The sequence below is a fragment of the Neomonachus schauinslandi genome, chromosome 5 (genome assembly GCF_002201575.2).
Source record: "Neomonachus schauinslandi chromosome 5, ASM220157v2, whole genome shotgun sequence".
Lineage (NCBI taxonomy): Eukaryota > Metazoa > Chordata > Mammalia > Carnivora > Phocidae > Neomonachus > Neomonachus schauinslandi.
Genome location: NC_058407.1, coordinates 151334782 through 151358162, shown reverse-complemented (window position 1 = coordinate 151358162; position 23381 = coordinate 151334782). Strand labels below are relative to the sequence as shown.

The window sequence follows — 23381 nt, the reverse complement described above, 5'->3', positions numbered from 1 at the left end:
GCTTGAACTCGTGACCCCAAGATCTAGAGTCGCATGCTCTACTGACGGAGCCAGGCAGGATCCCCAAGATTCTGACTTTTGTTGTTGAAAGGGAAGACTCGAGGGTGCTCATGTGTTGCTGAGTGATGAGCAGTAGCAAAGTGGGAGATCCACAGCATACCTCAGAAAATAGGGGCAATGTATGGATTCAGAGCGTTGCTGTAGATAGGACATTTACTTGTTCCATGATGTGTGGGTGATGGGAAGAAAGGCTGTGTGTCAGCGTGTGGGTGAGTTTGTGGGTTTACTGGAAGGAAGTTGGCAGGCACTGGTGGAGTGCTGAAAACTTGAAAGTTAAACAGAACTTAATTTGAGTTCTTGCTCTGCCTTTTACCAGATGTGCAGCTTTCGGTCAGTTATGGAACCTTATGTCATCTGTAAGACGGCAATTTATTATCTTTAGTGATCATAATAGGATTATGTTAAAGATGAAATGAAGTACTAAATATATGTAAACTGCTTGGCTCAGTTGCTTACCCGATGTGGTAGGAGCTCAAAACTGTTAGCCCTTACTATTGAGAGTGCTGTAGAAGAATGGCTTGCATTTCTCGTGAAGCAGGAATGTGGAAGGTCATGTACTGGAAGAGCTGGGGAAAGGAGGAAGGTGCAAAAAGTTTGAAAACTGTCTTGGAAAGGAGAGAACCCTGGCTAGGGAAACCTGGGAAGTATTGAAGACCCAGTTGTAGACTGAGAATTACCTGGGGGTGGTATGTTGACCAACCTTTACACTGAGGACAATTGTGCATGTAGAGCAAAGGTTAAAATCTAATGTAGTACCCTCCTAGAGTTGCTTTGTTTGTCCCTTCTGGTTAATTTGGTTAGAGGTCAATCAGTAGAGGGTGTTTGAGATTCCTTGGAAGGGAAATTATACTGAAGTCAAATCTTTACTATGTTTGCTAAAGATGTTATTAAAAAACAAAATTTACAATCTTTAAAATTTTGGGTTAGAGTATGCTCAGTGATTTTAAATATAGATGCAGAGTTAGAGGAAACATGGTCCATAAAACCAGCCTTACTTCTGATACCAGTTCCAAGTTCAGGGGTCCCCAAGGCTACTCTTAGGTTGCATAAGGACTTACTGAACTCATTGAAAGCTGTTCTACTCATGGTTACAGTTTATTACAACTAAAAGATTCAGATTAAAATCAGCTACTGGTGAAGGCCCATATAGCAGAGTCCAGAAAGGTTTTGAATGCAGAGCTTCCAATTGTCCTTTCCTTGTGAAGTCATGAACACAGTATTACTCTTCTGGTGTTGATGTGTGACACACAGTACGCATGGAGTATTACCCACCATGGAAGCTCACCCAGGTATTGTTGTCTAGAGTTTTTTATTGGGACTCCATGATCGACTGCCTACATGCGTAAACTTAGTTTCCAGCCCTTCTGGAGGTTGAGCTGGTCCTTGGGACTCAAAGTCCCTTCACCCTCGTAAATCACGGTGTTAACACTTTCTGGTGTGGCCCAAAGCCTCCAGGTGAACAAGGGCACTTTTATTAGGCATGACATTCTAAGACTTTAGAGATTGGCCTTTGCCCTTGGCTTCTGAAAGGTAGACAGACCTCCTTTGGTCTTGGTGAAATTATTTACAGTTTTACAAAAATAGTTAAATATGTTTTCATATTTTGAGTCTACATTGCTATTTAGTTGAGTTTGATTAGTGATGGAAAATTGGTAAGAGAACCCATAAATAATTAAGATTTGGTATTATATACACTTAATACTTAAGTAGCTAGTGAAGTTTCATCAAATTATATTAACTTGATATTTCAGTGCTGCAAAACCGATATAAACTCATAATTTTGGCATGATGGTTCAGTTCTGTTTTACTAAATTTGAACTCACTATTTTCTCTTGTGGGAAGAGTTTCAAATAGTGAAGTCCATGAGCCTCCCAAATGAATTTTTTAGCCATAGATTCATATTTTATAGCATAGTTTCACCTTTTCATCTGTTCCTCATGAAACATGTCTGAATCCAGGTGAGTAACAGGCATCATAGGGATAACCTTGAATTTATTTCTAAAAGATAAATCATTTTCAAGTGGTATTAACTGTTAGTAATGAAAAACTCACAGCATATTCTACAACTACTTTATGACAGTGACACTATTTTTGCCCACCATTGCTTTCGAGAATAAATGCATTCCCACCTCATTGGCTTAAGTGCAAATCTCATTTCCTGGTTGATATCCATTACAAATTAGATCTCACCGTGTGAGAGCAAAAACCCTTAATAAGCCTAGTTAAAAACAACTTGAAGCAATATGATGCTTATTCCAGTGACACCACTAGGTGTGGTGTTTGCATCAAGTCATTTTGGGGTGCTTTATGGAAATGCTTCCTGATAGGGAATTCCCTGACTTCATACTTCCAGAGTGGTGCTTTTGTTGTTGTTGTTGTTTTTGCTTTTTAGTGCTTACAAGAACTGGACGAGACCACATGTAGCCAGGAGATACTATATCCCCTTGCACATGGTGGATTGTTGATGTGAGGTCTGAGGATTTGGGTCATTCGAAATAAGTGACCTCTCAGATTTATTACATTTTCTGTATACTGAGAATAGGTAACTAAATGAGCGGTAACTATATTTGCATGTGGTTTGTATGTTATAGTTAACATTTAAATTCTCTTATGTACTAAAAAGTTTTTTTGGTTTGCCACCTTAAGCCTCTCGGCACAGAGTGGCTTTCCATTTCAATTTTTGCTTCAGCATATGAACCCTAGAAAGCCATAGTACAACTAAAAGCACCTAACCCATGAATGATATTTGCTTCATGTTTGAACAACAAATGTTTTAACCCACTGTCTTCACTAATATTGTAACTACTGTCTTACAGATTGACTTGATGCAAAACATCACAAAGGCTCCATATTATACAGTATGCGATTTTTGAGGTATGAGCTTTAGAAACTTACCTCTCATGTGGCATGTACATCAGGCTTTAACTTCACTTTAATCATTTGGGGGAAATTTAGGCATTTCTCTTTTTTCTCTCTCTCTCCATAATATTTTTAGAGTATTAAAGGGGCTGTGGAGGTATTTTTGATCCTTGCTAGTATGATTCTTAGTTTTATCAGATACATTTTTTCTTATCACTAAACAGACACTACTTTCTGGCAGATGATAGCTTTTCCAGCCCTTATAACTGGCTTAACATTTATACCTGCCTCTTTGAATTCAAATCTGTATTTTGTGCCTTTGATTGCCTCATTTTAAGTGCTCATTTCCGTTCGTTAACAGTTTTCTATTTATTGGACTTGGTGGTGGTGGTGGTGCTAACAGCCTGGTACTGACTTTTTTTTGAGACCTAAGCAGTCTTGATATTAAAAAAAATCAAGATTTCATATAAATGCTGAACCATTTTGTGCTTTTGGATTCAGACTACCTATAACTTGAATTCTGGTTGGAAATGTTTTGATCAGTTTGTTTTAAAAGAACGTGGCAACCAGTGAGTTTTTAGACAGTTCTGAGACAGTAGTTCTAACCCTAGTGATTTTGTTGTTGTTGTTGTTATATTTCTGAAAACCCAAACTCGGGGGGGAGGTGGAACCTGGTGTTCATAACTCATGGGATTTTAAAACCTGTATTTCTAATAAATTGGGAAGTTGTTCCCATTCTTTTTTTCCAGTTTAGTTTGAAATCAAATGCTTTGTAGGTAGAAATGGATTTATTGGTAGGAGATTGCTTAATTTCTTCATTGAAGAACTTAAAATCAACTGCTATGTATTGGGTTTGAAAACTTATTTTGGTTGTATTCCTGTGCTGTTGAACTGCTTATATATTATTTGTCTGTTAGACTGGAAATCTTGAGTTTAGTATTATGGTCTTAATAACTTTTTTTTTTAAGATTTGTTTATTTGAGAGAGAGAGAGAACACTGGGAGGAGGGGCAGAGGGAGAGGGAATCTTAAGAAGACTCTGCTGAGTGTAGAGCCCTTTGTGGAGCTTTATCTCACAACTCTGAGGTCATGACCTGAGCTGAAACCAAGAGTCGGAAGCTTAACCGATTGCACCATCTGGGTGCCCCAGGGTCTTAACTAACTTTGAGCATACCCTGTAAGCTAAGTATTTAAGAATTTAGTATCTCATTGAAGCCTCACAACAACTTTACAGGTGAAATAGGTATTATCCCCATTTTATGCAAGAAACAACTGAGGCTTGGAGATTAAGTACCTTGTGGAAAGTCCCACTTACCTTTTCCGTGTTGGAGTTGGGATTTGAGCCCAAATCATTTTTTAACCCATATTCTCTGCTGCCTTACATTTACTGCAATGTCCCCAGAAAAATGATACAAATACTTACCTCTTAGTAGTAAAGGTAGTATATGTGATATATAAACATAATTTAAACAGGAAATTCAGACATTTTAAATATTGGTAGATTTTTGTTATCTTGTATCCGTTCATTTGCTAGCAGCTTACTTATCCAGGTTGTGTTAGGCGTCATACATACAGCCAAGTTCAAAATCTGTCAGAAAAGCTCTTAAGCTCTCTTTTCTTTTTCATTTCCCATCCAGAAATTTGTTACGTTATGGTTTATTGTAGGTGCACATTTAATGTGCTATTTTTAAAAACATGGGAGATGCCATTACATTTGTTTTAAAAAGCTCTCATGCACCATTTAGTGTTAATGGTACTTAAATGCTTACAGATTAATATGCTTAGAAAAAAATTCTCATTTTTTTCTTGAAATTCCATAGGTTATATTTTTTCATCTATTGGAAGAACTGAGCTTTGTTTTTTGGGGTTTTTTTTAAGATTTTATTTATTTATTTGACACAGAGAGAGACAGTGAGAGAGGGAACACAAGAAGGGGGAGTGGGAGAGGGAGAAGCAGGCTTTCCGCTGAACAGGGAGCCCAATGTGGGGCTCGATCCCAGGACCCTGGGATCATGACCTGAGCCAAAGGCAGACGCTTAATGACTGAGCCACCCAGGCGCCTCATTATACTGAGCTTTGTTGACAAGTGAACCCTGGATGTTTGAAGAAGATACTCCATTACGGAGCCTTAGTTATTTTAATACGCTAGGGTCACGGAATTTTATCAAGTTTCCAACTGAGAGCCTTTAGGAATAATTTAGATTTGTGCCATTTACCCAAGTTTAATTGGACCTGTTGTTTGCATTCCATATTAACAGTGGTTTCAGTAAGTATAGATCAGGTTGTCTGACTGAGCTTATGCTAAGTTCCATGTTTAGTATTTTTGTGGGTGGGGGCAAAGAAAAAATGATAAATTGAAATATATAAACAAACACTGAATTCATTTTTATATAAGAGGGAGGAGCCACAAGGGTTGAGGAATAGGCTAGTTTCTGCTTTTGCCAGTGTCCTCAAGTTTCCCAAATAATTGTGGGTTCAGTAGGTGTTTTTAGTACATACCATAAAAGTGATTTTTTTCAGAAAGTTGTTCCTCTCAGAAGTAGTATCGATAAGACAGGAGCTTTTTTCTTGGTATTTTTCATATGGTGTTGTAGTGTTGTCTTATTTCTTGATGCTTTATGTTTGATGGTTGGAAGAATGAGGCTCATGAGAAATTATGAAACTGAGCTCCTGGTTGTACTGATGAGGACATTGAGGCATAGAACTGATCCTTAGATAAGGATAATTACCTTGGGGCTGTACCACTTGTTTATTAATGGCCAAGTATCACGGATTATTCTACACACTACTTGACTTTTAAGTAGATGATGGACTGCAACCTTCAAATTCAGCTTTATTGGATTCCTGATATCTTATTTTTATTTTTCTCACTTTTTATAATTTTGGTAGTGTCTATAGTTAAGGCATCTTCAGTGAAGTCTCCAATACATTAAAATTATCTTACTTTCCAGCTAGTGTGTTTTTATATCCTGTTGAGCTTGCTCTCAAATATCATTCTGTAATTTACTTTCCCACCAAATAACCCACCAAAAGTTAGGAATTCAGGTGAGAGAGAGAGAGAATATGCCACATTGCCCCTGCCTTATATGTTGCCAGTGCTTTTTATTTTTATGACTGGGAAAACTGTAACTTTTCCACTGATTAACCTCTCCTGGGAGGAGAGCTGAGGAAGAATGATTCCTTTTATCAAATCATGTGAGGAGAATCCTGGACAAGGGTGACCAACTGTCTTATTTTGCCTTGGACTGAAGAGGGGGGTTCATGGACATGGGATTTCCATTGCTAAAATTGTTAACCCTTGACCACAGCAGGATGAGTTGGTCACTCTAATCCTGGTAATTATCCGTATTTCTGAATGGGTCTGTAGAAGAGAAGGGACTGAACAGCTAGCTTTTCATTCATTGACAATCCCTTCCCTGTTGAAAGACTTATTAGTAATTGGAGTGCTTATTTATAATAGTAATGATTTAAAAATTAGAGGGGCAGGAGAGGCTTGAATAAAAGATTTATGAGTTGGGCTGTGAAAATATTTGTTTAAAGTTTAATCTTATACTCTTCTCTCTTTACAGAACTGATAGTGCATCAGCCGACCCAGATACTTTAAAATATTCTTCATCCAGAGATCGGGGTGGGTCTTCTTCTTATGGACTGCAACCTTCAAATTCAGCTGTGGTGTCTCGGCAAAGGCACGATGATACCAGAGTCCACACTGACATACAGAATGACGAAAAGGGTATATATGCTTCCTTTATTGTTAGAGGCATGTTTTTTGGTTTGTTTTTTAACCTACCAGCCTTTCCCTAACTTTCTCTTTCCCTCTCTTTTTCTCCCCTCCTTCTCTCTTTCTCTTAATATGCTTAAAATATAAATATTAAATAAGTGCTGTTGTTGAAACTTCGGAAGTTTACCCCTTCATTAAAAATTTTTAAAAATTTTTGTACATTATAATACACATAGGCAGTTTCCTTGCCACCCATAATATCACAAAGGCTGAAGTCTCCTGACTACTACCTCTCCTCTAGACTTTAAAAAAAATTTTTTTTTTTTAATAAATTTTATTTATTTATTTCACAGAGAGAGAGAGAGCACAAGTAGGGAGAGGGAGAAGCAGGCTCCCCGCCGAGCAGGGAGCCCGATGCGGGGCTCGATCCCAGGATCCCGGGATCATGACCTGAGCCGAAGGCAGATGCTTAACGACTGAGCCAGCCAGGCGCCCCAACTTTTAAAAATTTTTAAAGTGCAAAATTTGACTTAATTTAGTTTACATTTCTTTCATCTGTGGATGGACAAAATGAAATCAAGATGATTTCAAAGCCGGGGCAGCACAAGGGAAGAGTAGGAGAAGCAAAGGCTGGTTGAGCTGTAGATGGGTAGTAAGATCCTGAACTGTCAGGAATTGATTGAGTAAAGCAAAGAACCCTATTAAAACATGTAAATATCGTTTTTAGGTGGCTACAGTGTCAATGGAGGATCTGGGGAAAATACTTATGGTCGGAAGTCGTTGGGGCAAGAGCTGAGGGTTAACAATGTGACCAGCCCTGAGTTCACCAGTATTCAGCATGGCAGTCGTGCGTTAGCCATCAAAGACATGAGGAAATCACAGGGTAAGATTGGACAAACTGGGGGCCAGTCACAAATGCCTCCATAAACACCTGTATCCTTTTCTCCCCCCGGATGCCGTATTTCTTTTCTTTTCTTTTTTTAAGATTTTTTATTTTTTATTAGAGCACACGCAGGGGAGCGGCAGGCAGAGGGAGAAGCAGGCTCCCCGCCAAGCAGGGACCCCGATGTGGGACTCGATCCCATGGCCCTGGGATCATGACCTGAACTGAAGGCAGATGCTTAACCGTCTGAGCCACCCAGGCACCCTGGATGCCATATTTCTTACTAATGCTTTGCACACATGAGTTGGTTCGTTTACTTCGAGTTGAAAAACATGTACAGATGATAATTGTTTGCATTCTTTATCCTGTAAACTGTTTCTTAGACTAAATCCTCACAGGAAAGGCTTTAATACTTTTTTAGAGTATACTTTCTAGAGAATTCTCCTAAAATTTGAAGACTAGATGAGATTTAAAGAAACTGTTTTTCTCGTCATAGTGGATAATGAATGTCTGGTGTGTGGTGGACTCTCCCTGCAGCAGGTCCTTGAACTCTAGGGTCTGTAGGGGTTATGGGTATAAATGGAGTGGGTGCTTTTCTAGAGTTAAGTATGCTGATACCACCTTCTGCCTTATAACACAGCCTCACTGTATAGGTAAAATGCCTTGAATGTCAGGTGATCATTAGTTTTCTAAAAGAGAAATTTATTTTGTTGGTAAAGCTAAGTATGAAATCAGGATTTCTGATTTATATACTTTGTTGGATATAGTCACTCTTTGGACATTTAGTTTATGACCATTTGCTTCCACGGGTGTGTGTATACGTATGTGTTGTGTGTATCTTGGTGAATATCTTTGTGCATATAGCTGCTTTTTTTTTTTTGCATATGGCTTTTAAAAAATGAATTCTTTTGGATAAATTTTCAGAAGTGGACCCACTAGTCAGAGGCTGTGCTGTTTCTTAAGAGTGTTTGAAGCCCTTGACTTGGTACGAAAGAAGCTAGAAAGTGAGTCCAAAGATAATTGAGTCCAGTTCTTTCTCCTCTGAGGCTCAGAGTTAAGTAGTTTGCTAGTGGCAGAATTGTAAATAGAGCCTAGATTTCCTGGCTTGTAACCTAATGACGTTTTCAGTGTCCATCTTTACTGAAATACTCAATGGGCTAGGGATTAAAAAGAGAATCATTTTCCTTCTCTCAGATGTTGTATTTCTTTTAGTAATTTTTTTCCATGCCTTAGAAATGAAACTATTAGACTCTTTAATGTGGTTTGTTTTTACTGTATATTGGTCAATCATTAAATAGCACACCTGAAAATATAAAAAGAAAAATTTAGTACTTAAATGTATTTTTATTGGCAATTGTTTGAGCATTCTTGTTTGTTCTTGTCATTAAAAAATAAAGGGCAGAACAGTTCTGGTTTGGCACTTCCCTAGTGGCATCATGCCTTGTACATGGTTGGTGGTAATTAGACATTTGTTGAACTGAATGTTTGATTGCAGTTCACAAAAACTTTGTCTTAGGAAAATAATGATAATGTGAACAAGAGACTTCCCTCCACTGGATACCACATGCCCTCACTGGATACCAAGTGAGAATTAGAAGCATATAGCCTCTTTTCTGCCTGGTTGAGACTTTATCCCTAACCTGTAGACATTTCTTACCTGTACTCATGCTCTTTACCTGGATGTTGAAAAGATTATGGAACAAATCTGAAGAAAGTAATTTCTAAGCCGTCTTTTTTCTCTCAACTGGTCCTCTGGAATGAGGTCTTTGCTTAGGTCTATCTTTTTTGAGGGTCTGCTTTGTGCCTAGCAGTCTGCTGGAATTTGGCTTCTAGTGATAAAAAGTGTACTGGGACCTGCATTCAGTTGAAGTTTTATTGTTTAGTGGACTGTGATTTTTGATGTACTTTAAAATATTTGGGCTGTAAAGTTTCTGTGTTTATACTCAATGCATAACATGTTTATTTTCACAGAGCGATCGATGTCTTACTCTGATGAGTCTCGACTGTCGAATCTTCTTCGGAGGATCACCCGGGAAGACGACAGAGACCGAAGACTGGCTACTGTAAAGCAGTTGAAAGAATTTATTCAGCAACCAGAAAATAAGCTGGTGAGTACAGTATGGAAGTGTTGATAACTTTTGTGTTTCCATAATAAAGTAGATGATGCTATCTGGAGTGGTTTAAGAAGGGAAGAGTTTTGCTTCTTAGGAAAAATGACAGGGATTCCTTATTCTAGGTTAATTTGGCCTATATTATAATGATTGAGAACTTGATGACCCTGATGTGTAATTTATCTGCCACTGGTGGATCCACACTGGTGTCTTCTACAGTAAAGTGCTTTTAACCTTTAATACATTTATTCTGTTGTCCTCAGAATTTTATTTTCTGTATGCCAGGACAGACTATGTCTTTGTTTTCCATATGTGAAATTGGGATTGGGGTGTATGTATTTTGTTCACGGATAGGTGTGGTCTGGTGGCCAGGGCTAACTATATGGAAAAATCCTTTAAAGAAAAAAGTTCAGGAGCAGTTACAAATTTCTGTCCAGTCTGAGTAATTCTCCTAATGTGAAATTAAGAACTTGATATAGAGCAGGAAAAAATTAATGAGAATGGTATGATGAGTCAAATAATATTTGGTTCAAAGCAAGTTTTCTACCTCCCCCCATTTTATTATGAAAAAATTAAAATATATACCAAATGAAATTTTTGAAAACATTTCAAAATATATATAGATACTGAGTATCATATGTCTGCCATCTAAATTCTGTCATTAACATTTTATCGTGTTGCTTTGTCATGTATCTCTTTACCTCTTTTTTTTTTTTAAAGATTTTATTTATTTATTTGACAGAGAGAGAGAGAAAGCACAAGTAGGCAGAGAGGCAGGCAGAGGGAGAGGGAGAAGCAGGCTCTCCACTGAGCAGGGAGCCCGATGTGGGGCTCGATCCCAGGACTCTGGGATCACGACCCGAGCCGAAGGCAGCCGCTCAACCGACTGAGCCACCCAGGCGCCCCTCTCTTTACCTCTTCATCAGTCCATCTCTTAATGCATTTCAGAGTAAATAAGCTTTTTGAGTTTATGTTTTTCTTTTTCTTTTTTTTTTTTTTTTAAAGATTTTATTTATTTATTTGACAGAGAGAGACACAGCGAGAGAGGGAATACAAGCAGGGGGAATGGGAGAGGGAGAAGCAGGCTTCCCGCGGAGCAGGGAGCCTGATGCGGGGCTCGATCCCCGGACCCTGGGATCATGACCTGAGCCGAAGGCAGACGCTTAACGACTGAGCCACCCAGGCGCCCGAGTTTATGTTTTTCATTGATGATCATGGCAGTACATAGGAATGGATAAATTTCTTTCAGAATCTGAAAGGAAACTTGTAATATTCCTGATACATACTAACTGCGGACTGGGAATAGTAAGAAAAGGAAGGTGTGCTGTTTGATTAGAATTAGAACGGGAATGCAAGTAAAAAGTACACAATGTTACTGAAAGTATAGGAATTTGAAGTTTTTATACATGTGGTTTTTTTTTTAAGGTACTAGTTAAACAATTGGATAATATCTTGGCTGCTGTACATGATGTGCTTAATGAAAGGTAAGTAACCAATGGGTAATTTTAAGACTTTAAATATATTTTTAGAAATTATTAAAAAATATGCAAGAAGATAAACCCATTGGTGGCTTCATTTATGAATATCTACTTAATGTTTTACTGGGTTCTCCTGCCATCTTTATCTATGTTAAAGTATTTATATGTTAATTACCATTGACTACAAATGGAATCCACTTGAAAGGAAATGCCTTTTTTTTATTTTTCTTTCTTTCTTTTTTTTTTTTTCTAATTTGTCAACATGACTGAGTAATTGAGCATTGACTTGTGGAATGCCATAAACTCTTAATGCAGGCATGAATGAATGCGATTAACTTTTGTAAACTAGAGAATTTTGAAACTGCTTAGAGAATAGAGGTGAAAGGGAGCTTCCTTCTTTGGGCAACAGTGGATTCAGACCACCTGCTCTACGAGGCTACTGGGGTTCTCCACAAAGGTGTGCAGTCTGTTCTTCGTATGGGGATTCCCAAAGAATTGCAGTGTTGGAAAGCACCAAAAACTCATCTCAGCAGGTCACGAACCTTACTGCTTTTTGATGGTTTCATTTTATATAGTTAGTTATTAATATACTTAAATCAGTGCTGTTATCCTGTTAAGTTTGTTGTGCTTTAACTAGTACCATTTCCTGTTTTATAGTCCTTACCTACTGAACACTACATCATATGTAGTTATTTGTATGTGTTTTATCTGATCCTTGTTGCTGCCCTTTTCTGTGGATTATTTAATGTAGCTTGAGATGGAATTTGAAGCCTGATTTTTAGTATTTCTGGGCCTTCCCTTACTGTTTGTGAATAATTGATTCTGTAAAAGAAAAGCTAATGTGTCTAACAAAGGTACTTTTGGGCACTGTGGGATAGAGAGAGTAAAGAGCATATTTAAAGATAAAATTTCAATCTTTTATGTAGTTCGAATAGAAAATTAAAAAAAAATCATTGAAGACATTCTTTTGTAAAATGTGTCATTCTTGTCATCTTTGAAAGCTTAAACCTTTCGTATGTTTTATTTTGTTTGCATTGAAATAAACACAGTAGCAAATTGCTTCAGGAGTTGAGACAGGAGGGAGCTTGCTGTCTTGGCCTTCTTTGTGCTTCTCTGAGCTATGAGGCTGAGAAGATCTTCAAATGGATTTTTAGCAAATTTAGCTCATCTGCAAAAGATGAAGTTAAACTCCTCTACTTATGTGCCACCTACAAAGCATTAGAGACTGTAGGAGAAAAGAAAGCCTTTTCATCTGTAATGCAGGTAAGAATGAGGGGGGAAATTGATGCATTTGGGAAGAAAATTATCCTTAACAATTTTCTAGTAATGTTTTTGGAGAGGAACTTGGAGAAAGGAAACTTAGTATAGGGGTTATCTACTGATAGTAAATATGATATAAATAACATTTCTGAGTTTTAGTTAAAGGATACAAATTAAAAGGTAGATTTAAAATAAGTTAGATTTTTCTTTTGTCTTTTTGCTTTTTTGAAGCTTTCCTTTGAATTTTGCTTAGTACTAGAATCATTTGCACATTTGAAAATAGGGACTCAGTGAGGAAAGCTGGATAGGAGGGGACTTGACTTTTCTGAGGGAGACAAAAACTGAACGACACAACTCATTCTAGGCCTTTTTAGGTTTAATAATACGTCCAAAATTCTTATTCCAAATGATATAAAATAATTTTGTGTAAATGAAAACCAGCCTTACTTAGCTTTATTTCACTTTTGTGTAAGTATATTAAAAGATCATTCTCAATTTAAGTTTGAGCAAAGTTACAAGCAGTTAAATTTTTGTTAAGTAGATGTGAGAGAGCAGAGAGTGGGGTGAGGGGCAGAGGTAGAAGCAGACGTAGAAGCAGACTCCCCGCTGAGCAGGGAGCCTGATGTGGGACTTGATCCCAGGACTCCCAAGTCTAACGTACTGAGCCACCCAGGTGCCCCAGATATCTTTTATTTATATGTGTTCTTTACAATTGATGATATGCTTTATTTTGCTTAAGTCACTTTAAATGATATAGTCTGTTTTTTAAAAATCCATTTTTCTTTGATTACAGAGGTTATGTGAAAAATTTTGGGAAAGATTCAGAAAATTATCTGTAACTAAGTATCATAACACCAAATTAGGCTTATTCTGCATATAGTTTTAATGTTTTGAACATTTCTTCAAATATTTATTTTGAAAATTTTCAAATCCACAGGAAAACAAGTGGACCAGTATAATAAATACCCATATGTCCTTTATCTAGATTTGTCACTTATTAACATTTTGCTACACTTGTTTTATTTCTACACACATAGTTCAACTTTTTTGTTGAACTATTTGAAAAGAAATTACACACGTCATGACAGTTCACCCTATAATGCCTCAACATACATCCCCTAAAAATAAGGCTGTTCTCTTATATTAACAACAAAATTATTATACCTAAGAAAATTAATTTTATTACATAAGGCAGTCCATATTCAAACTTCTGCCCTTAAGATATCTTTTACAGCTTTTGTCTTACCTGACCCAGGATTCCGCCAAGACTTGTGTATAGTTTAGTGCTGTGCCTCTTTAATCACTCTTAATTAGAACAGTTCACACCTTTTTTGTCCCTCATCTTTGTGGAGTGTTCTACTTCCTGGGTTTGTCTGATTGCTATTTCCTGATTTTAAACCTTTTGGTCATGAATACTTCCTGGGTTCATTCTTACTGTTGCATCACACCAGCAAGCATATAACTTCAGTTTTTCTTCCTGTCAGGGATGAAGAGTTTGATCACTTGGTTGAGGTGATGCCCACCAGAATTTTTCTGTTGTGGAGGCTTATCTTTTCCTTTTGTAATTAGTAATCTGGGCATGATACCTTGAGACCTTCTGAATATCCTGTTTTTTAGTTCTAGTTCACTCAGTGATTTTGGCACCCATTCATATTCAGTACCTGTGTAGATTATAACATTGGCAAAATGTTAAGTACTTTTCCAGTTCTAGCATTTTTTCTGTAGTTACAACCTCATTCTTTTGTGAAGAAGAGCTTTACTTTTTAGGAAAAAATGGTTTCTAACAGCTACAAAATATTCTGTCAGTGGCATGCCATATATTTGTTTAAAAAATAGAGCTATAGGGGTGCCTGGGTGTCTCAGTCATCAAGGGTCTGCCTTCGGCTCAGGTCATGATCCCAGGGTCCTGGGATCGAGCCCCACATCATTGGGCTCTCTGCTCAGTGGGAAGCCTGCTTCTCCCTCTCCCACTCCCCCTGCTTGTGTTCCCATTCTCGCTGTGTCTCTCTCTGTCAAATAATGATAGTGGTAACAAAAGCTTGCATGTCTGTTATTCATGTGTTGGGGCCATGCTAATCTTTTCTAAATCATTCAAATTTGAAGCAAGTACTAATAACCTAAAGCATAAATTTTATAAAATTTGCTATAAATTTTGAATTGGAAAGTAATTGTGGTACTTTAAAGAAAAGTTTTCCAAGCACATCTTAATTTTTGTTTTTGAAATTTAATCAAGTCCAAGGTATTAAAGAGAGCATTTAGGAATAATGTGAACAGACATTACTTAGGAATAATATTAAGAGACATTAAAGAAGAGGAAATAGTATTTATTTTCAGCCTGTTCATGGTGGAATGAAATGTTTTCAACTTATTTTTGAGCTAAAACTGCAGACTTTCTTTTCTTTGGTACCATAATCAATTTTAGATAAAATCACTTTTTTTAAAAAAAGATTTTATTATTTGAGAGAGAGAGCACATGCTCGCACGAGATGGGTGAAGGGCAGAGGAAGAAGCAGACTCCGTGCTGAGCAGGGAGCCCTACTCCAAGGCTCAATCCCAGGACCCTGGGGTCATGACCTGAGCCAAAGATAAAGTCACTTTTAAATAATGAGCCCAACGTGCTTGTTTTCTTCCTGTTTTGTTGAATATTCATGGTTTATAACTTTTATTTTTTAGCTTGTAATGACCAGCCTACAGTCCATTCTTGAAAATGTGGATACACCAGAATTACTTTGCAAATGTGTTAAGTGCATTCTTTTGGTGGCTCGATGTTACCCTCATATTTTCAGCACTAATTTTAGGGTGAGTTCCCTGACTCCCTCTGTTCATATGATGGGGAGAAGGATTGGTTGTTTGTCCAAGGACCTTGGGAATCAGAGAGAAAACAAAGCTTCTGCTTCTTGGAGTATAATCAGTGATGCTTGAGGGTCCAGGATAGAATGGTGCAGTAATATAGTTTTTATAAATACTATCTGTACTTTCTGACATTAATACCTCAAAATATTTAAAGAAAAAACATTTCCTCAAGGTCATAAAGTTCCATTATTCTATTGCCCTGCCCTCTCCCTTTCTAAGTTTGTATAATGTCAAATAGGTAGAACACAGATGCTTTTTCTAGGATTTCTTAATCTGAAATGGTCCACAGGAGAAGTAGCAGTTAGACCTTAAAATGATTAGCCCTTTTCTCTTTGTCTCCACCCAGGATACAGTTGATATATTAGTTGGATGGCATATAGATCATACTCAGAAACCTTCGCTCACACAGCAGGTGTCTGGTAAGTTATTCAGCATATACCAGTCGTTTAAATGTTATGGAAAGGAGCTCTGGTTCCTCAAAGTCCAGCATACTGTTTCTTTCATAATGGAAGAAAAATAATTGCTTCACAGGAATAATTTGGTTATTACATTTTTTTTCTTTTTTTAAAGATTTTATTTATTTGTCTGAGAGACAGCACAGCAGGGGGAGCGGGAGGCAGAGGGAGAAGCAGACTCCCTGCTTAGCAAGGAGCTCGACGTGGGACTCTCTCCCAGGACCCCGGGATCATGACCTGAGCTGAAGGCAGATGCTTAACTGACTGAGCCACCCAGGTGCCCCAGTAATTTGGTTATTATGAATGAACATTACTTGTTAGCAGAATATATCCTTTCAGAGGAAGACTGTGTACTTCGTAGTAGGTAGGGGAGAGTAAGTACAGATTGTAATGTTGCACCTGTGAGAAATTGACTTTTCACGAGTCATTTGTAGTGTGTGCTGGTGGCAGGAGACATTACAGTGGCAATACTCGAGTGTAGATTGAAAGATCCTGGATATTTGTGACTTGTTTTCCTGGTTATTAAAAAAAAAAAAAGGAGGGTACCTGGGTGGCTCAGATGGTTAAGTGTCTGCCTTCGGCTCAGGTCATGGTCCCAGGGTCCTGGGATCGAGTTCCGCATCGGACTCCCTGCTCCTTGGGGAGCCAGCTTCTCCCTCTGCCTCTCTCTCTCTCTCTCTCTCTCTCTGTCTGTCTCTCATGAATAAAGAAATAAAATCTTAAAAAAAAAAAAAGTTTATGTATATCATACCTATGTATTTAAAAAAAATAAAATTGGGGTGCCTGGGTGGCTCAGTCTGTTAAGCGGCTGCCTTCGGCTCAGGTCATGATCCCAGGGTCCTGGGATCGAGCCCCGCATCGGGCTCCCTGCTCAGCGGGAAGCCTGCTTCTCCCTTTTCCACTCCCCCTGCTTGTATTCCCTCTCTCGCTTCTCTCTCTCTCTGTTGAATAAATAAATTTAAAAAAATAATAAAAAATAATAAAAAATAATTTAAAAAATAAAATTTAAAAAAACAAATGGGGGCACCTGGGTGGCTCAGTCGTTAAGCGTCTGCCTTTGGCTCAGGTCATGGTCCCAGGGTCCTGGGATCGAGCCCCGCATCGGGCTCCCTGCTCGGCGGGAAGCCTGCTTCTCCCGCTCCCGCTCCCCCTGCTTGTGTTCCCTCTCTCGCTGTGTCTCTGTCAAATAAATAAATAAAAATCTTTAAAAACAAACAAACAAAAAACCAAATGGATCAATTTGGGGAATTGTTTAAACGATAAATTTATTTCATTTTATTTTATTTTTTATTTAAGTGAATGACTAGCACGACTCATTTGGACATTTCAGCTTGTTTCAGGTGCTATAGTTTCTCTTAGCTTAATTGGTGCAGTGGACTTCTGAAAATAGGATATACCACACTGAGAGTGGTTCTGACCCATTTCCACTGGAGAGATTAATGGACATCTTTGGTGGGTGGTTGGGGTTCTGGAGTAGAAAGCCAGGCTGGTGGCAGATTGTGGCATTTTAGTCTAAGTCTTGTGTATATTGACAATATGGATGTTAAATCTGGTAAAAAATAAGGGCTAAGAATCACATTTTAATTTCTGGAGACTGTTCATTTTTGCAGCATTAAAAGAGACTTTGGTTAATCATGATCAGCATGTTTAACAGTTAATAGTTCTAATTTTATGAAACAGCATTGTTTAAGGGTATGCAACTTGAAAACCAGATAACTTTTAAAACAAGTCTTTTAGATATATTTTTAATTTGGATTTTTTGTTTTTTTCTACTCTTGAATTTTTTGATTCCTAGGGTGGTTGCAGAGTTTGGAGCCATTTTGGGTAGCTGATCTTGCATTTTCTACCACTCTTCTTGGTCAGTTTCTAGAGGACATGGAGGCATATGCTGAGGTGAGTATGTAGAAAGTTATTTCCTAAAATTTCAGTTAAGAACGAACAAAAATCTTAAACAGTGCTACATTTATTTTATTTTATTTTTTATTTTTATTTTTTTAAAAGATTTTATTTATTTGAGAGAGAGGGTGTGCACCAGGGGTGGGGAGGGACAAAGGGAGAGGGCGAAGCAGGCTCCCTGCTGAGCAGGAGCCTGATGTAGGGCTTGATCCCAGGACCCTGGGATCATGACCTGAGCCAAAGGCAGACACTTAACTGACTGAACCACCCAGGTACCCCTAACAGTGCTAGATTTATTTTAAAATAATTCAGACCACTTGACATTTAAATAGAAATTACAAGACCATTGCAATATTAAAAAAAATTTTTAGATGCTTTTTTTTTAAATAAAGCTTTTATTTATTTATTTGACACAGAGAGAGAGCAGGACAGCGAGAGAGGGAACACAAGCAGGGGGAGTTGGAGAGGGAGAAGCAGTCTTTCAGCTGAGCAGGGAGCCAGATATGGGGCTCGATCCCAGGACCCTGGGATCATGACCCGAGCCGAAGGCAGTTGCTTAATGACTGACTGAGCCACCCAGGTGCCCCTAGATGCTGTTTTTAAGTTACCAGCTGAATTATCAGAAAGACTGAAAGAAAAATAGCAGGCCTCATTTTTCAAAGCTTAAAATATTCCTGGTGGCTAGTAGTTTTCAGACATTTTCTATAGTTCATTTTTATTTTTTGATACCAAAAGCATATTAAAAGTAATGTGAATTGATGTTGTATAAAAGCCCCTAAAGACTTTCCTTTTACATATATTGGGGATCTTGGATCATGCTTTGCAGGAAAAGACTTGGCTCTAGCAAATTTTTGCAGCTATACAAGTATAGTATGGCGACTTCAAGGGTGCTACTGAAGTCTCTGGTATTGGGTCTTGGCTTTCTTAGCTCACTGGTCATGACTTAAATTGGCCATGTCCTCTGAGAACTTCTTTGGGGTTCTTCCTTATTCAGGCCTACCGTGATTCTTGCTTGGTGTTTGAGGCTCCTATAATGTTTTAGCTTCATCTATGCTATTTCGAGCCTTTCAGAGAAGAGTGGAATGAAAATTTTGCTTCTACATGTTTCTTTGCCTCCACACCTAGAATATCTTTTTTCCTAGCCCACCTTTAATGCTGATCTACCTCACTGAAGCTGCCCATTCTGGTTTGTAAAGACTCTCCTCCTTGGTGTCCATAAGATGAAATTCTCTTCTATTATTTTGGGTGCTTAATTATATGTAGGTATATGTTGGTTCTAGTATCCCATTTTTTGCCAATCTTTTTTGAGTATATCTTATTTCCTTAACTAGATTTGTAAACCAGATTTTCTAATTTAACACTTCTCTCCCCCATATGCCCTTTGTGTGCATAATGTTGGTGTGGGGGGATTATTGAGTTGAGTGGCTCAAAGAATACCTGGAATAAGATTTTAGCAGAAACCAATTCAGGAATGGCAAAAGTTTCTGGCTCCATTTATACCTATATATAACAGAGCATATGTACTATTTATTTTTCCCCCACTACCTTTCTGAGTTGGTATGAGAAGTTTTTTGTTTTGTTTTAAGATTTTATTTATTTGACAGAGACACAGCGAGAGAGGGAACACAAGCGGGGGGGGCGTGAGAGGGAGAAGCAGGCTTCCCGCTGAGCAGGGAGCCCGATGTGGGGCTCGATCCCAGGACCCTGGCATCATGACCTGAGCCAAAGGCAGACGCTTAATTGACTGAGTCACCCAGGCATCCCTGAGAAGTTATTTTCTTAATCTACTGAGGTTACTTTTGGCTTATTTAAGTATAGATTTGTTAATTAGTGAAGTATAATTTACTTTTACATTTAGATTCATGTTCCTTTCTCTAACAGATTACTTTTTTATTTTATTTTATTTTTTGGTGATGGGGGCCAGAGGTAGAGAGAGAGAGAATCTTAGGCTCCATGCCCAGTGCGGAGCCTGATGCGGGGCTCGATCTCACAACCCTGAGATCATGACCTGAGCCAAAATTGAGAGTCGGACGCTTAACCAGTTGAGCCACCCAGGCGCCTCTCATGTTTCTTTTCTGATAGGCTAAAATTCCTTTATTTGTAAAAACAAAGTTAATTGACTTAAAAATTGGGAGTTTGTTTGTTTTGAACAATGTGCTCCTTAAATAAGAGTGCTGTGATTGCACATCTAGGACCTCAGCCATGTGGCCTCTGGGGAGTCAGTGGATGAAGATGTTCCTCCTCCATCAGTGTCGCTACCCAAGCTGGCCGCGCTTCTCCGGGTGTTCAGTACTGTAGTGAGGAGCATTGGGGAACGCTTCAGCCCAATTCGGGGTCCTCCAATCACTGAGGCATATGTAACAGATGTAAGTGTCTTTAGGAGTTTTAAGTATCATTCAAAAACAAAATTGTTGTGTATTGTAAATGCTTCTTTTTCTTTACCTAGTGAACTATGTTACTAACCCTTCATTTGTTTTGTATGTCTGTACATATGTGGCTACTTTAAATTGCCAGAAAAGTAGGGAATCCTATTATATCCCATCTCCTTTCTGTCCCCTCCCCTATATGAGAAAAAGGCTATACTGCATTTTAAAATGTGCATGAACTTTTTTCTCATGAGATCTTTCTTAGATTGATTATTTTTTTATATCCTTTTAAAATCTTTAGAAGTAATATTTTAATTTTTGCTTTATAATTATTGAGTTTAGTTTTTCAACATAATGAGAATAATGCACTGTAGAGAAAGCCTCAAAAAGTAATTTTTTCTGAGCATGACAGGATGAAACAACTTGATAGTCTGACATCCAAGATTATAAAGATACAAGAACTTAAATATTTAGTAGTCTGAGATCAGTTATAAGAGGCAGCACGATTACCACACTTTAGCAGCCCCAAACATTAGCTGTACTCTATTACAGCTCAGTGAGTGGCTCAGTGTATAGACATGAGAAATGAACCTGTCACTGTACTGTTCTTGAATAAGGGAGAAACATGCGTGATACAGTCATAAAATATTAAATGATTAAAATTTTCTGTTAGGATAAAAGTTTAACTTTTATTTATTTCTGTTGAACACATTGCCAAATAAAATAGGATATTAGTTTTATATGAATTTTTGGTAGGTTAATTGTGTATTTGAACAGAAATGTCAGATCCTGAAGATAATTAAAGCCAGCATTTTGATATTTTAAACCTGAACAAGATGATTTAATGTCTTCATTTCATTTATTCCTTTCTAAAAGTTGGTGGTTTGGTGACTGTGTCAATGTTGAAATAAAGGCAATAAACTCAGATGTAAAACAAAAGGAAAGAAAATAATCATTTCCCAGGATAGTTACATATTTAATGTATTCTTGTATGAATGTCTTTTAGGCCTTCTTAACCTATAGGTTTAAAGCCTATATGTAGTGATTGTTGAAAATTACAGAAAGATATACTGTATCACTTTGTTTCTTAACTTATTTTTATTAGAAATTTAGTACATTAATACTGACTTGTAGTTTAGTGGGGTTTTTGGTTGGAAATTACATGATTTTCATAATCGTCAAATAGGTACATGTTATGAATGAGACTTAACCTTTCCAAAGAGATCATCAGTACATGAACGTTCATAAGCTAAGGTGACTTGGGTATTTAGTTTTAAAAGATTGATTACCAAAAGCCCAAGTGCTTTACTGCAGGAAGATTATTCTCATGGCAGGTTATTCCTGTGTTTAATGCTACTGTTCCAAGTACTGGTGAATTTCATGAATATAAAAATTCGGAGCTCCAGCCACTTGGTTACTTTGGCTGGGGGAGAGAGGGTGATAGAAATTGGGTATAAGGGAAATAGAGGATCCATTTTCTGTCACAATAGTACTTTAGAATATTTTAGGCAAGATCATTTTTGCATATTTTACTAAAGATACCCTTTATTATTCAGCCACCGAGAGCGAGAATATTAAGAGACTACTGACAAGGCAGGCAGTTAATTTTCAGTTCAAACTGCGTTAAATAGAAACTATTTTCTTACTCTGTGGAAGCATGTGAATTTTTTTAAAAAGCTGCTTGTTCTCCCCATTTGCAGGTTCTATACAGAGTAATGAGATGTGTGACGGCTGCAAACCAAGTGTTTTTTTCTGAGGCTGTGTTGACAGCTGCTAATGAGTGTGTTGGTGTTTTGCTCGGCAGCTTGGATCCTAGCATGACTATACATTGTGACATGGTCATTACATACGGATTAGATCAGCTGGAGAACTGCCAGACTTGCGGTACAGATTATAGCATCTCAGTCTTGAATTTACTCACATTGGTATGTGAATTCTTTTTTCCTTGCTTTTTAATACGGTATTTATTCAGGCCCTTAAATTAGTGTGGAAGAAATGAAAGTCTTGGTTTTTTATGTTTGTTTTTTTAAAGAGTGCATTAGTTCTTACTTATATAATCTAGTTTGCTTTTGCTCTATTATCTGTTTACTTTTAGTGTTTGATCTCGGTGTAGTTTTTATTCCTTTTCTTCTTTTTTCTTTGATGAAACATTATCTTTCATGTAAGACTACCTAGTATTCCTGATAAGTATCATATAGGTACTTGATAACTATTTTGAAAGACCTTGTTATGTTTTGTTTCCCATATGAAACTTGTTCTATAGTTTTTATTCTTAACCATAAATATTCTTCCTCCTCTCCCCCATTTATTATGGACATTTTGAAGTATATTAAAAAAAAAACAGAATAGCATAATGAATCTCTGTATACTTAATACTCTTTCTTTTTTTTTTTTTTAAAGATTTTATTTATTTATTTGAGAGAGAGAGCACATGAGAGGGGGGAGGGTCAGAGGGAGAAGCAGACTCCCTGCTGAGCAGGGAGCCCGATGTGGGACTCGATCCCGGGACTCCAGGATCAAGACCTGAGCCGAAGGCAGTTGCTTAACCAACTGAGCCACCCAGGCGCCCTTAATACTCTTTCTATAATTAGAAACACATGGTCTATCTGGTTTCATCTAGGCCTCTCTGACTCCCTCCCTCTTCCTTGCTGTGCCTCCATCCCCAACTGGATTGTTTTATTTATTTTTTTTATTTTTAAAGATTTATTTATTTGAGAGAGATCACAGTGGGGGTGGGGGTGCGGTGGGCAGAGGGAGAGGGAGAAGCAGGCTCCCAGCTGAGCAGGGAGCCTGATGCGGGGCTCGATCCCAGGACCCTGGGATCATGACCTGAGCCGAAGGCAGACGCTTAACCGACTGAGCCACCCAGGCGCCCCTCCAACTGAATTGTTTTAAAGCAAATTCTGGGTGATACTCTGCTGAACATTTCTGCCAAAGTTATACCTCTCTTTGCCAATGTAAAAAAAAAATTGCCCATGTCTTAAGTATAGATACATATATCCTATTTAGGTATCTAGACATTTTACTGTCATAATGTTAAGGCCTTAAAATACAGTTTAGATATATTACTTCTTTAATTAATAGATATTTTTCAGAGCAGTTTTTAGGTTTACACAAAAATTGAGCCTTAGGTATGGAGTTCCCATATGCTCTCCCACAGTAGTTTCCCTCATCATTTTTTTTAAGGTCTTGTTTATGTGTCAGAGAAAGAGAGCGTGCGCACACAAGCAGGGGGAGCGGTAGGCAGACAGAGAAGCAGACTCCCTGCTGAGCAAGGACCCCCCCCCCCCCATGGGGAACTCCATCCCAGGACCCTGGGATCATGACCTGAGCCGAAGGCAGACAGTTAACTGACTGAGCCACCCTGGTGTCCCAGTTTCCGTCATTATTAACATCTTGCTTTAGTGTGGAACATTTATTACAGTTGATGAACCAGATTG

At 37.9% G+C, this 23381-nt stretch overlaps 1 protein-coding gene across 1 annotated transcript in view; it reads left to right on the top strand.

Annotated features, from left to right (window-relative positions):
• SMG1 (SMG1 nonsense mediated mRNA decay associated PI3K related kinase) overlaps positions 1 to 23381 on the top strand; it is a 104359-nt gene that overhangs the window by 22517 nt on the left and 58461 nt on the right. Inside the window, exons 2-11 of the mRNA XM_021698052.1 lie at positions 6488 to 6651; positions 7367 to 7522; positions 9494 to 9630; positions 11059 to 11117; positions 12161 to 12374; positions 15045 to 15170; positions 15571 to 15643; positions 17475 to 17572; positions 19768 to 19941; positions 21642 to 21866. Of these exons, the coding sequence (XP_021553727.1) occupies positions 6488 to 6651; positions 7367 to 7522; positions 9494 to 9630; positions 11059 to 11117; positions 12161 to 12374; positions 15045 to 15170; positions 15571 to 15643; positions 17475 to 17572; positions 19768 to 19941; positions 21642 to 21866 (1426 nt within the window). The remainder of the gene's footprint in view (positions 1 to 6487; positions 6652 to 7366; positions 7523 to 9493; positions 9631 to 11058; positions 11118 to 12160; positions 12375 to 15044; positions 15171 to 15570; positions 15644 to 17474; positions 17573 to 19767; positions 19942 to 21641; positions 21867 to 23381) is intronic.